Genomic DNA, 14,799 nt, shown 5'->3' with positions numbered 1-14,799 from the left:
GACTGCAGCGTGTGGGATGTCGTGCGGGAGGGGGGGGGGCGACAAAGGGGGTTGCTGTCTGTCCCCGGCGCGCCACGGTACGGTAGAAACCCGCCCCTTGTGCGGATTCATCGGTGCGATGATACCTTGATTTCTCGAGTGACGAATTGAGTACGCTTAATGCGGGCCCGGCGCGTTTAACGACGCAATTTCACGTAATACCGTGCCAGCTTGAACCCCGTCGTTGTTCACGAGTGATTTCAGTTTGTTTGCGATAATGGCGATCGTTTTTGGATTGCCGGTGGAAAGCAATGGTGGTGACGTTTGGTGAGAACATACCTTGGATCGATTCTCATTGTTAGTCAATTTAGAAACTTCGGGGGGATGTTTGTCAACTCTATATCGATGGCTTAGTGCACTAACATTTTATGTCCACTTTTAGTGTTTCCGAGAAAAACAGGTTAAACGTACAATGGTTTATAAGATTTAGGGACACACAATGAAGAAAAATATTATTTCTGACAAATTTATGAAGTTGATACAAATGTGATTTTTATACAGCACAAAGAAACAGTCGCGAACTATTTTTTGCGTATAAAAACTCAAATTTCGCAGAAAACGGACATGCAATATTTGTGCATTAAGCCATCCATATGTGGTGGCGTTAAATGGTAATGGTCCCTTTTTCTTAAGCATATTTAATAGTATATGAAAGTACTTGTGATACACGGCGTCGTTATGAATATGATTACGAGAGATTTGGTTCAGATTTTGCATGTAGAAAACCGAGTTTCAAATTTTGGCTTATGCAGGAAAAATGTGTGTGCTTGGAAAAGAAAGTAGCGTAAATCGTGACTCGATAGAAAATGGACTTTTGAGCTCGATTTTAACAGGAGACTCTGGGTGGTGAAGTGGAGTTGTAAACGAGTAATACAATGAATGAAAATATTTTCGCAATTCATTTAAGAACATTCTCATGGAATTAAATAAAAGTATATTCATTTCCATTTTGTGCTCCCTATTTCGGAATTCAATATCTCTTTATTGCTCTAGTAATCACAAATTAAGCACAATTCCCAATTCCAATCAGCAATCGCTCATAAATATTACAATAAATCAGTTCAACGAACCACTGAACTCTCCCTTAACTGTCTACTTCTCAATTTAATATACATTCACCATACAAAAATATTAACACATAATAATCCTAATATATCATACATGTACCAAGAAACAATCTCGTCCTCCCAATGAACACCACTTTTAACATACATCTGGCGAGGTCCATCGAAACGCAGCAAATGAACGGATCATTCTCACCGTTGCAACTTAATACCCACATTTTAGTTCAACCCCCAAAGAAATAAAAGAAATTCCATTATAAATCGAGTGCAAGAACGAAAGATGTGATTCAGCTTCGGTATACAAAATTCAATATACAATAACGAACTCGACGTGTCTCGATACCTCCCCAGACGGTTCCCTCAATTTCTGCTCCTCGAACTGCCATCCCTCGACGAGCCTTCAACTACTACAGTTTGCCAAAAGGTGCGTTGGGCAAATTCCGTTGGTACTGCACCAGTTGTTGCAGGTGAGCCGGCAAGTTCGCAGCGTACTGAGGGTTGTCGTAGTTTGGTTGAGCTTGCTGAGGGTAATTGGCAGGGGCTGGACGGTACTGAGGCTGCTGAGGATAGATGGGTTTTTTGTACCGAGTAGGGCTGACAGGAATCTGCTTGTAATTCGGCTGTTGGAGCTGCTGGGGCTGCTGAGGCTGCTGGTTGTTGGGGTTAATTAATTGTGGCCGGTACTGCGAGACCTGGGACTGTGGCACTACTTGCGGCTGTACAGGCTGAGAGGGGCCTAATTTTGGGACTGTTGGCGCTGGGAGAGGGATGAGAGGAGGTTGTGAATTTTGCGCCTGCAGAAGCTGTTTCACATAAGGTGGCGCCTCGTGGAACGAACGGATCTGGCTTTGGGCCTGCCTCTTCTCGCGGACGTGATCTGCAAATTAACGAAGTTGATTGTATAGTGGATAGGGGTTGAAAGAAACGAAGGTTGAGTCGTTAGAGGTAATAGAGATTGGTGTATTAGTCTGCAAGTGGGTGATAAGATTTTTTCCATCCAAATTCAGAGATTGGGGAGAGGAAATGAGGAATGAACGTTTCGAGGGTTGAGGGTGTACTGTACCAATGGCTGCATGATGAAATTCCTGCCCCAAAAGATCGCCAAACACGTCTCCTGTGGCATAAATGGGCACCACGGCTAATATTAAAACCTGGAATTCGTAATATTCCTTAGTACTCGATAAAATTATAGTTTCCTAATATATTTTATAGTAGTTGCAAGTAAAACTTACAACTTCCAGGACAGGAAAGTTTAAGAAATATGAACATTTCTATGGTATTTCGTGACTTTTGTATTATTGCGTATAACGAATAACGGGGAACGTAAAAAATAGTAACTACAATTAATTCCACTGTATCAGAATTGAGTAAGGTACACGAATAGTTGCTTTTAAATAATCGTTCGTACCTATACGTGATAATCAGCGTGTCTCGATCGAGAAAGCTAGATAATTCACTTTATGCATAATGCACTTTACTGATTTCTCACGATGCACACCATCGAGCGTAACATACATACATATGTGCCCGATAGCAAACTATCGAAGCTAGTTCTCACGAAAGGATGAAAGTATCTGATACGTGCACACCTTTCAAGTGACCCACCGTGATTTAACACTAACGATAACGTGTAATGTGGGTTAAACCGTGCTAAATAATGTCAAGTTAAGTAATCTAGCTAATTTGTTAAAGAGTTTACCTTAATCTAACATTTCTCAAGATATTCATTCTCTTGTTTCGGGAAACGGAACTATTAACTTTATCAATCCATATTTCGACAGAAAATGTTCAAATATCACTTCATTGACAGAAAAAAAAATAAATTTTGTATAGCTAGGTATTTAAACACATTTCTCAGTAGCTCTTCACCCTTATAAACAAGTGATAACTCCAGATCCAGATATTAAGATTGCACTGTTTTATTAAAATTACTAAATTTTCCTTAAATTTTCACTACACTGATAAAAGAAACTCATTTAATGTGTCTAGAAATCCCACAGCATTCTCTGATCTCGATAAGAACGGGAGATTCTTTAGAAGAAATACAACATTCTAAATCTAGCAAAGAATAATCAACTGCCCTCGATGCTTCCCATTTTTATTTTCACTATGGAAGATAAAGAAATGAAAATACGATTCGAAGTAAAGACAAGTTGGCAAGAAAATCGACTTCTACTCACGAGGAACTTCATGGTGCAGGTGTAGGTGGTTTCAGGATGGTAGCCAAACGAAACTGGCGGCCGCGTCGCGACGCACTTCTATATGGGCGAGCGTTTCCAGGGTAAATGGTCCGACCAGCCACTAACTTTCACGGTTGGTCGGTTTCGACTGATTTTTTTTCTTCTTCCATCATGCAGGCCCCCTGCCCCCGTTCGTCACATAACAAACGCGCCCTGTATGCACGGCATGCAACGCATTTCAGTCGCCGCTGCCCAGGAAGTGACCCAGCTAGTTGCATTGGAAAACCTAGGATCACGATAGTTCCCATCGAAATTGCGAGTAATTTAGAGAACCTGCTATTTATCAATGGGTCACAGGTCACTGATTTTGTGGAGAACAAAACTGATGCTATTCTGTCATTTTCACTGAATGGGGAAGCAAAAGGTTGTTGCTGGATATTAATTTTGTTTGGTAATAATTGATGATTGGGGTACTATGTTTAATATACTAATGTGCTATGCATCAACTAACTACAGTGGTTGATAATTGGGTGTCAAAAAGATGGTTTCAGTACTTTAACAAGTAATCGAGTATTAAAGTTCTCTTAATGATTCTTAATTGAATATTCATAAGTATTTATGGTTCAATAGAAAGTTAATGATGCGTATAGTAGTATTAATTAATATACTTCTGTATTAACTATTATACTGCGTACTTTTACCCTAGAAACTTGAACATATAATCGTTTTATTTCTAAATTATCTGGCTTGTATGACGCCATCAAAATCTGGAATCACGAGAAAGTTGCTACCATTAAAATCTAAAAGCGATACAGTTTTAATACTTTTTGTGTTCCACATAACTACATGCCGCACGTTACATAACCATTCCCGTAATACAGTGCAATGTAGTTTTATTAATATAAATACACGTTTTAGTAAACAAACGCAGCGCTATTCAATAACTTGATATCACAGAAAGGATTTCACATTTTACCACAATTATCCAAACACTAAAAATTCATTAAATCCCTTGAACAGAACTTCAGAATTTTTTACTTCCAGACACACTTTAACTTTTTCAAAAAATAATTTTCCAAAGCCCCTATTTGTATACAGTACACATCGTGATTTTATTTATTTTTGCTACAGTATCAATCGACAGTATAAATTTAATGTTAACGAGACAACTTTCTTCCCCCACGAAAAAGACTTGAAATTGCCCCGCATTATTGACACGACAAATCCACGTTCGTTCGACGAACTTTCCCAGTCGAGTCCTTGCTCCGCTGCGTGAAATCCAGAACCAGACTTTTCCTAACTGCGTATTATATCAGAGGTTAGTTTGGAGTTACGTGAAAGTCGTCCAATCAACTTTTTCCTTTAGCCGCGATAGACGACTGTGTAACTTGGAATTTTAGTTGGGCGTCGATTATTGCAGCAGGATCTAGAAAGTGGGGGATGCTGTTAGGGTTGCCACATTTTTTACAAGAAAATAACGTAAATTTGCTTTCGTGGAGTATAAAAATAAGTACGCTCGAAAAAACTAAAAGTATATTTTAATCTTACGGTTTATTTCTTCCAAACATATTTTTTATTGCTTCTAGCAATACCGAGCAATTTTTTATAATTTATACAATTGCATATATGCAATATGCAATTTTTTAAAATATATAAATAATTTGTTCTTTATTAAATTAACAGAGATCTTGTTTCTCTCATCCCGCCACTTCTCGTTCATGGCAGAGAAAACTTCTCAGCAAATGCTGAGATATACTTTATTTTAAAATACTAGTGGCAACTCTAAATGCGGTTGAGCTTGCTTCAGCCTGGTGGAAGGGAAATCATGAAATTGCAGGCATCTAGGGCCACGGTAATTATGGTATCCCCAAATAATCGATCGATCGTTCAACCCTTGTTGTTCCACTGAAACCGGGCTTCGGAGCCAACAACTCTTCTGCAATTGATTCACTGACTTGCAGCCATTGTCATTGGATAACGGCATCGTAGTCTTTTGTGTATGAAAGAAACGAGAAATGAAGGTGGTTGAGAAAAAGTACGTGTGATCTTTATTTCGTCGCAACAGTTAGTTTTAAATCAATCTTTCAATGAAATTATAATTTCTCTTCTTGTTGTAGTTCACGAATTTTGCAGCGGTATGATGGACTTTTTTTTAAAGAAATAAGAGCTCGTGAGAATTAATCAATTCAGAGCAATGCACCATAGTTTAAAAGTGGAAGCCAATAATATGCCCCTAGTGTAATACTATTAAATTCATGTAGTATATTGGTATTTTTAAAATATTAAGTACTTCACTGCGGAATAACATTGTTTGGGAGCTGAATCCTCAATTGTTTTCAGAAAAGAATATATTAATACTCTTAAGTGTTATGAGTCTTAATTTTTCATTTCCTTCGGCTCTGATGTTTGCGCAAAAAGGAAACATATATGTAAAATTCTCATCTTCTAAGTCCGTTTGAAACTTCAGTGCACAGTTGTTGAAGTAATCGATAGCTCGCGAAGTTCCAGCGAAACCGAGGGAAGTAGAATAGGAATGAATTCAGTGGGTCGAAAATCGGTATCGACGTAAATATAAATCACGAGTCAATGATTGTAAAACCCGTATTTCTGGTCACGTAACGGTACGGTCACTCATTGCAGGAAGCATATGCACCAGTCACTTCCGTATTCCTAAGCCGACCGGTCGATTAATATCTCGAGCAAAGTGTGCCGTTTCAGCAGAGACTTAGTATTCTGATAAAAAGCTACCATTTTCATCGGTACGTGCATATATTTTGCTTGCAGCGGTAGATCGTGCACGGTTGACCTTAATGCAGCTGCACGTTCGCCGATCCATTCCTCGACGTGTGCCTTAAATGTTTAATGCTGTGTGAAGAGCATTGATTTCGATCATTAATAATAATTAACGATCGCGTGACCGTGAAGATCCTACTTTTCCAAACGCCTGGGCGAAACTCGATGCTCCAACGACGAAAGCAACTTTCTGACAATTAAATCACTGGGGCGATTAGCTTCTGATTAAATGGTAATAAAGTTTCGAGGGAAAGTGGATCACGTGTGAAATTTTAATAAACGGAGGATTGAATGTGATGATTGTTATATTTCATGACGGTCCTTTAAGATTTGTTTAGGTGCTATCAGAAGAACGTAGTTACGTATCATCGCCATTACTTTTATTACCACATAATTACACAGTATTGGTTCCTTACGTGTACCTACAATTTAACTTAAACATTACACCGACGAACCTGACCCACTTCCGTTGCGAGGCCCTCATTCGCGCATTATTTATCACCGCTCAAACATTCAACCAGTCGTGCATGGAAGTGTTTGACGAGATGTTTCCAAACGGCGATCGTTCCAGTGGGAAAAGTAGCGAAAGAAACATGTAAGTATAAAAAAATAATAAAAAAAAAAGAAATAAGTTTATTGCATAACATCCATAGCATTTAACACGACATTACATCCGTCCTCCCGGGAGCCATGTATCACGATGATTCTTGTGGCGACAGCTACAAAATTGGCGCGCTGCTTTCCTGCAAACCTGTCCTCTTTTACTTCCCCAAGGGTACAAATTACCTAAAAACACGCCCTCCCCACATAGACCTCCGTGCGATGGAAACTCTTTCAATAATAAAATAGTTAATGGAACTCTTTTTTCGGCCCAGGAAAGCTTACGAACTATTTAGTAAGCAACGCGAGCACTTATAACGAATAATTCAAGTGAAAGTCAAGACAAGTCTAATCGGTCTGCCTTTTAGCAAAAATATAGAAGCACGATTCACGAAGGCATACGATGCGCTTCGATCGATCGATAACGATATTAAACACCTGATTATTGAGAAGGAAAACATACGAACAATCAATACGTCAATGATCGCCTTCGGTATTAATTCTCGGTGACAGGACGAATGTCATCCGCAGGTTGTTGGTAGCCAGGCTGAGGGTATTGTATCTCTGACTGATAGCTCTGACTGTATCCACTCGGCTGACCCTGATACGCGGCCCCTTGACCTTGATACGTAGCCCCCTGATCTTGATACTGAGCCCCCTGATCTTGATACTGAGCCTGCTGCGCAGGCGCAGCTGTTGGAATGGGCTGAGGCACGAACGTCTTGTCAACCTTATAAGAAACCTCATTGGGTATGATGTTGTAGGGGAGTTGGGCGTGGAGCTTCATCAACTGTTGCAGAGGACCTGGAATATTTGTCGAATAATAGAGCTGAGGTTCTGCCGGTACTTGTTGCGGTTGCGGCTGAGGATGTGGCGCTTGCCTTTTCGGCCTGGGTTCCGGTCTGGGTCCTGTTCTGATCTCTGGCGGCTGCGCTTTCGCGTTCCGATAGTAGGCTTCGACCTGCTGCATTTGATCCTGTATAGCTGACTGCGGGTCGAATCTGAAAATTGCGGTGTTTCGCGCGAGCTTAGGGCGAGGTGTGCAACTGCGACGTAACGAAACAGGTAGAAGACACTGGAGTGCAACTGGGACTGCGTTAATACTGTGTAAAGAGATGGTAAATTGAAAGGTAGGTGGAGTTAAGTGGCAGGGACTAATAAGCGGACAGGATAAGTTGAGAGAGCAGTATTGGTTGAGCAGGAACTATTTAGGCGAGATATACTTAGCTTGTTCCAATATCCTTCATTGCTATCATTATCCTCCGTCCAAGAATACTACAAATTCGTTCAATTTAAACTTAATGGAAGTCTAGTTTAGCAGGGATACCAAGTGAAGCCAGAAGTCAAACATGGCGGAAGCCATGGTGATCTTAATGAGAAATGGAATGTACGTCCAATGTACACGCTTTCATGAGTCCCAGAGTCTCGCGTCCGAGAAAGCCTTCAGACCTCGGCATGCCAGCCAATGATTAATAAAAGGACGTTTAATTTACCTGAACGGTTCAGGGATCACACTTTGGTAGGGAGTCTGAGACTGGAATTTCAGCACTTGTTGAAGATGAGGGGGCAGGTTGTTAGAAGGTAGAGGCTGCGTTGCTTGGTGCCCACCACCATGTTGCGGAGCCTGTCTTCTTTGCCTATGATGAACACGCGACTTTCCACGGTAGGCTGGGCGTCGTGGCTCTGGAGACAGCTGACCCTGGGCTTCGTTTTGGTACTGAGCCTGCTGCTGATTCGCAACCTCTGTTCCCCCTGAGATTGTACCATCGTACCTGAGAATTGCGAAAAATGTACATACTATAGAATAGACCTCCAAACAAATTCGCAATTTCTTCTGGAATCGTGCGCTCCTCTCAGGTTCATTAAAGTGGTAAACGTTTACAATTTCTACCAAAGACAATCAAAGTGAGAGTGAATCCCTAAGAGAAGTGAGCATTTGATGGTCTCAAGTGCATCGATCAGAGTTTGAACCCCAGAATTTCCCAGAACTTACTCCGAGTTTATTTTGAAAATTCTCAATCACATTTGCATGTGAATTACCTATAAGGATGAGGACTGTTGTTCAGATACGGAAGCTGTAATTGATATTGCAGGAGCTGCTTCAGATACGCTGGCGACTGTTCAAACGGCTTTGGTTCTGGTAAACCAGGAGATTGTTGCTGTTGTAGCTGCGGCTGCGGTTGCGGATGCGGCTGCGGCTGCGGCTGCGGTTGAGGCCGTGCGTAAGCTCTTTGCTGCTGAGGTGGGATGCGCGGAAGAGTGTGTGGCACAGCAGCCGCCTCCGCATATTGCGCTTGCTGTTGTGAACCTAGTCGTTGCTGGCGTTCGAAGGACCTCCAGTTCACTCTCAAACCTTTTACACAGTGTCCAAGTTAATACTCAAAGCTCTGTAAGTGCTGTGGGCGAATAGCGTAGAGTACAACTTGCTTTTCGAATTCGCGATGTAAAAATTGCAAGTGGGAATAAATTGATGAGACTTTTAGTCAATCTTATGTGTTTCTGTCTTCTGCAGATGGCACTATCTGTTTAAAGTCTCACATCTTTTTTAGAAATGATCATAATCTTTTGATAAAAAGTGGTTGCAAGATTAATTCCTCTTCTCTTGAAATGAATCTATTAGACACTAAACATCTTTCACGATAAAATTTGGTAGTAACACTAGTTTAATGTACAATTTTGTTGCTTACCACTGGGATCGTTGTACTGAAGAGATTTCTCACCAGGCCCATAGCCAGCCTGACTGCGCCCGTCCGTGGCTCCTTGAATATTATACTGAGGAGGAGCTGGCCCCTCAGAATATGTATTTGGACCACTGCTGGCACCCTGAATCACATAATTCGACGTGCCAGCGGTAGCACCTTGAATCTGGAAGTTCGAGTGCCCATCATCGGCACCCTGGATGCTGGAGTGACCGTCAGTAGCACCCTGAATAGTGAAACCACTTGGAGAATCTGGAGAATAGAAAATTGGGCAGAGCGTAAACAAAAAGCTGAATTAAAGCTGAAGAGTTAATAGTGCATGCTGAACGAAACTATTAAATCGTCCTGCCATAGGGAAACTCCCACGATTAATGCATGTTTGATAAATTACTTGAATGTTAACTAAGAAACGAATTATTGCAAAACACTTAAGCAAATCTCATGCGTTTCAGAACTTAAAATAAAAATATCCAATTTGTATGATGACTTATTGTTTAAATGGCTAGCTGTAGCCATAGATCCGCCCGCTGATTTCCTCTTTAGGATTGATTAGAAATGAAGTCCGCATCGTAGATCTGTAAACTCGTATCAGTTGGAGGAATAGGAAGGATAGATAATATCCCAGAATTTTTCTTCCCGAGGTAATAGTATCAGTCTCTTATTCATGCCTTACCATTTTGTTCCGTGTACCGGATTCCTTTCCCTTCCTCTACCACCAAGCCCTGTGCGACTCGGTTCCCGTCACTTGGTCCCTGTATTGAGAATTGTGCTATGCACATAGGAAGTGCTATTAACAATAGAACCTGTGAACAATAATATCCCACGTCAATGTAAACTCCATATTTCCATTTGAAATATTTTTTCGTTTCTTATTCTTAAATTTTATAATGTATAGATATTTATTTCATAATTTAACATTCTACTGCATTTTTAGGCGCAATCGTAAAGACTAAATTAAATGAATCAATGCAATTTATTCTGCTTAATGAAGGTAGTTAGTTTCGAACACGATTGCTGTTGAAATATTAGACAATATCAAGCAGACATTAATATTAATAATTAGCGATAAAATTCGATATATATATGAACAGTCACTAAAGTGTCGTTCACCTTAATCGCACTCATTTATATTATAATTACGAGAAGTAGAACTGTAGGATATGGAATTTTATGTGACCAATGGCGTAATGCAAAATTTTAATCATAGTATTATTTAATACAGTGGGACTAGATGCAGTGACAGCTACTATTACGTACTACTTTGTGCAGCATGCTTTTATATGGTGTTGCACTTCGAGAGCGGCGCAAAATAGCTGCGAGGGAAAGTCGCAACTTCGAGTAGGTACTTGAATAGACCAGATTCTTTCAAGATAGAGTCAAGTTAATAATAGTACGTTTCGCGAACGTGCTGATCAAACGATAGTTCTGGAATTTTTGACAGTACTATTTTTTGGTATTGTGTTCTCTGTTCTTGTTAAAGTATAAATAGAGTTTCAGTGTTTGACCTTCATGAAAAAGAGAAAAAGTTTTTAAAAAGATATTGGTTCCTGCCTCATTTTTAATTGAATACTATATATATTTATATAATATATAAACCAGAAAGAATTTGTTTATTTATCTGTCGCCCAAAAACTTTCGAACGGTAAGCTATGGGGTCACGAAATGTGCCCCAGCTATTTATGCCTAGCTAATCCAGATGAATGTGACTATTTTCACAAAAAAAACTTTTTTTTTGTATAAAATCAGAATCGAAATTCTGGACGAAACCGAGTAAAGCTAGTAATAATTATATAAAACAATTTGTGATACAACTCATTTTAAAGTAATTGCAAAAATGTGGTATAGCAAGCACAGTTCGTTGCGCACTACCACATAAGGTTAATTCATTCGTTAACGCTAATTAACTTAATTGAACGAATCGAACGAGAATGAATCTATTCCTTTAATCGAACACCTTATCTGTCATCTCGGTGCAACAACGTTACATACAACATATTACGTGTTCATTATACCAAACGATTACATCGACAGAATAATCAAGGCGTAAAAGTATTTCAGGATTGGGAAAAAATTCTGCATTCCTGAAACACTAATTCCACGTACATTTACCTAATTATTCTTCAATGTGAAATCAATTTCGCAAGGTCTTATTTAAATGCTACACGATGCGAATGCACTTATCTCGCATACATTAACTAATTTAAAATTAAGATCTACAACCCAAAATTCCAATTAATACAATAATTTTTAGGATAAATAATACATGCCTTGTAATTCCAATACACCACGACTTAAAAATCATAATAACAAATAAGAACACACAGCAAATGACTACTGCAATTCAATAAATTCTAATGGCGCGGTCAAGATCAAAGGATTACATCCCAAAGTAAAGTGTTTTAATTTTTAATCGGATCCATTGAATATTCCAGTTTCTTTCATCTAAGGAACTCTACTCAAGTGAATATGCTATTCCAGTTCCAGGGGAAAGTCCCGTGTCTTCGATCGGCAAATGCAGTTTCCGTACTCGGGAAAAGGCGTAGCGAGGGGGGAGCCTTTCCTCCGAAACATTCCACCTTCAGTTTGCAAGAAAAAGGAACGAGAGCTATCTGGAAACCGGGACTAAGCCACTGGGCGGTGTAACGATCGAGCACACCGTTACAGGAATTACACGCTCACCGGTAGAAAGTGAAATATAAATTAACCAACAAGACACGCCTGGCTCGATTATGCCACGACCAAAAAAAAGAAGTTGGAGTTACCAGTTCAGCTTGTCCGATAGAAGTGTCCCTCTAACGAGTGCATACCTTTGGAAAAGCAGATCTCGACACGCAATATTGGGCCCCAAGAACGAAATTCATCTAATTTAAATTTCACAAAAATTTTATGCTTTTTAATTTAACGTATGGATTTGTGAGATTCTTCTTAAAAATTAAGTTAAACTGTATAGTGTAGACTGTAGAATAATATGAATAAGTAAATTCCTGGACCACCATAAAAATTTCAAGTTAATGCTATTCAAATGATTTTCTGCTACATATGACACTGTGAGCTTCGTGTAATTTAAATCGAGATACCTTGCGTCTATTTAATGAAGGTTGATTGAGGTTTTTAGATAATTTGCTATCCAATGATCGTTGCTTTTTCATGACCCACTGTACATTCGTGCCACTTTTTGTTTTAGTGTTTAAGTATCCCTGAAGAGATCGTAGTAAAAGGATAACGCTAGTATAACTGGGTCAGCATAAGACTAAGCGCAACTGCTTTTTCGCCATGTTGGATACGTGATTGCACCTTCTTCTTGCGAGACTTTCATTTTGTGGGTATGTATCGACGATGAAAGTAAATGAAAACATTGTAAGCTCTAAGTGATGCTAGTTTTTGGTTGTCTTTTTGATGCCTGTCTACTGAAAGTATCGCCCAGAGAAAGGCAACGCTTGTTTTGAAATTGAATGCAGATATTTGCACATCCGTTAAACAATTTACATCTTGAGTAACGAAATTATTGGACTAGAAGGTTCGAAGTTTCTTATGGTATCTTAAAAACGTTCTTCAAGGTAAAGCATAATTAATTATATGAAATTATCGGTAGTGCTGTATTTTGTTTTAGACTTTCACGTACGATCTTGCTGGGTGTGGTAGAAAATTAGCTTTTCTGAAATAAACCTTGTTATTTCTAAACAAAATTAATATCTGATAGTAGTTAGACTTAGGTATCCCGAAAACCAAAATCAAGTAAGTGTAAGTTTAAGACTTCTGTGTCTTCATTAAATTTCGGTGTCTAAATCAATCCTCTTTTCAGTTCAAACTCATAAAATACATTTTAAGTGCTTCGAGCTTTGGACCACCTCTTTAGAAACAGGCTGTACAATTCCTGGACTCTGGGCACTGAGACAGAGTGGGAGGAAGGATTTTTCTTAGAGGAGTAACTTTAGACAGGACTGATCTAAGCCGTTGTCTTGTTTCAGGTTCTTATCCGTGATCAGTTACAGCGATCAATTTGGTCGGAGGCAAATGAAGTTATGGTCACGTTTAATGTACTGGGCTCGTAAGCTGAGAAAGCGTGGCATTTCGAATTGAACTACACAGGTTAACCACGGACCACCAATATATTATTTGCTCCAATTCATTTCTTGCCAATGAGATTAGTCGGAACGTAACTGCGAAGAGAAAATGGCCATTTCTTTGAAAGTTGGGCGCCTGAATTATTCGAATAAGTAAAGTGGTCAAGCTTTATTAAGTTTCTTACGTTAACAAGTTTCATATAAAAACTGACTGTTCCAATTTACTTCGATACGAAATACCTAGAAACGAGAAAAGGAAAGCGAAATACGAGACAGATTTTGAAAGCCTAAAATAAAGTAACAGACTCCAGTAAATAACCAGAGTAAGATGAACTAACATATTCTGAATATTCGATGCTCGAATCTAACTGCGCAAAACTATTTTGAAAATTCAATCACGTCTCCTCGTTCAACCATAATGAAGCCGACACAATTAGCGAAATTTCCGCAGAAACATGTACATACACCCAACTCATAAGGAACCTAAGAACCACGCGTAACTTCTGCCATCCCAGAATTTCCCAAGCGATTTAGCTCCGAAAATCCCATATCCCTCCGACTTCCCTCGTAATCTACTTTCCCCATGGCCCAATTAAACCGCGATGCATAGACGCGCCTACCAATTAAACCTGCACGTAGGAAGTGCAAGACAGTCCAAGATCCCAGCACAATTAGCCGCACGCGACACGCCATATTCGTGCGACGGATGACCGTCGAGCTATCCTCGGCTGCCGATTCTCGACCGTCGCGGCCCGGTTCAGCTACACGCGCTAGATCGACCGAAAGCACGGATGCTGGGGGCCGGTGACGAGCAACGCGGGAAGAGCTAATTGCCCCGATTTTATCGCATGGATGCGGAAGATTTACTTACGAGCAAATTCATGGCGAGAAAGCTGGCTGCCCGATGCGTTCAAGGGTGGAACGTTTCTGAGGCGGCCGCGCCGTCACCGGAACAACTTTATAGGCGGCCACGTAAGAGGCGCCTTTCGACGACGGGGATGACTTCTCGTGCCACCTCCACGGGCCACCATTTCATCGGTTCCCCGGCAACGCTCCGCGGAACTGGCCTTTTTAGCGCGAGACCGTTTTTCCGCCATCCCGCTGTCGATCACTCTCATTGTCAATGGTGATGGCTCTTTATGCGTGGATGGTCACGGCTATGTGATGTTTATTGACTGCATTCAGATATAATTGGGTGTGGGAGTTTGGGAGTATGGTGACAAGTCCATCTGTTCTTTTATTATTGTAGCAGATCAGTACGAAAGTTGGTTCGCTTTGTCGAAACAACATCTTTATTAACCCTCGATTGTCGCACCTATTTTTTCGATAGCCACGCTGGGTCCATTTGACCCAAGCCAAT

General features: G+C 40.2%; 2 protein-coding genes across 2 annotated transcripts; both read right to left on the bottom strand.

Annotated features, from left to right (window-relative positions):
• Nucleotides 1-1,039: 1,039 nt before the first annotated feature.
• LOC143371418 (uncharacterized) lies at nucleotides 1,040-3,375 on the bottom strand. Its single transcript, XM_076816569.1, has 3 exons — nucleotides 3,284-3,375; nucleotides 2,167-2,254; nucleotides 1,040-1,980 (listed from the first exon to the last, which is right to left on the bottom strand). Exons 1-3 carry the CDS (start codon nucleotides 3,293-3,295, stop codon nucleotides 1,511-1,513), a joined length of 570 nt encoding a protein of 189 aa, XP_076672684.1. The 5' UTR covers nucleotides 3,296-3,375; the 3' UTR covers nucleotides 1,040-1,510.
• A 3,068-nt stretch (nucleotides 3,376-6,443) lies between these two features.
• On the bottom strand, nucleotides 6,444-14,465 carry LOC143371216 (uncharacterized). Its single transcript, XM_076816170.1, has 6 exons — nucleotides 14,311-14,465; nucleotides 10,049-10,178; nucleotides 9,364-9,627; nucleotides 8,717-9,029; nucleotides 8,170-8,448; nucleotides 6,444-7,677 (listed from the first exon to the last, which is right to left on the bottom strand). The coding sequence occupies exons 1-6, from the start codon at nucleotides 14,320-14,322 to the stop codon at nucleotides 7,173-7,175; spliced, it is 1,503 nt and encodes a 500-aa protein (XP_076672285.1). The 5' UTR covers nucleotides 14,323-14,465; the 3' UTR covers nucleotides 6,444-7,172.
• Nucleotides 14,466-14,799: the final 334 nt, after the last annotated feature.

This window comes from Andrena cerasifolii, chromosome 7 (assembly GCF_050908995.1).
Source record: "Andrena cerasifolii isolate SP2316 chromosome 7, iyAndCera1_principal, whole genome shotgun sequence".
NCBI lineage: Eukaryota > Metazoa > Arthropoda > Insecta > Hymenoptera > Andrenidae > Andrena > Andrena cerasifolii.
The sequence above is the reverse complement of the archived record's forward strand: the minus strand, read 5'-3'. Positions and strand labels throughout refer to the sequence as shown.

Bases quoted from the DNA above. Each gene is read 5' to 3' on its own strand.
- LOC143371216 (XM_076816170.1), bottom strand. The intron at 9,628-10,048 runs GTAAGGCATGAA...TCTATTCTCCAG, and splicing joins CCGGTACACGGAACAAAATG to ATTCTCCAAGTGGTTTCACT. The intron at 9,030-9,363 runs GTAAGCAACAAA...ACTGTGTAAAAG, and splicing joins TCAGTACAACGATCCCAGTG to GTTTGAGAGTGAACTGGAGG.
- LOC143371418 (XM_076816569.1), bottom strand. The intron at 1,981-2,166 runs GTACAGTACACC...GTTAATTTGCAG, and splicing joins ATTTCATCATGCAGCCATTG to ATCACGTCCGCGAGAAGAGG.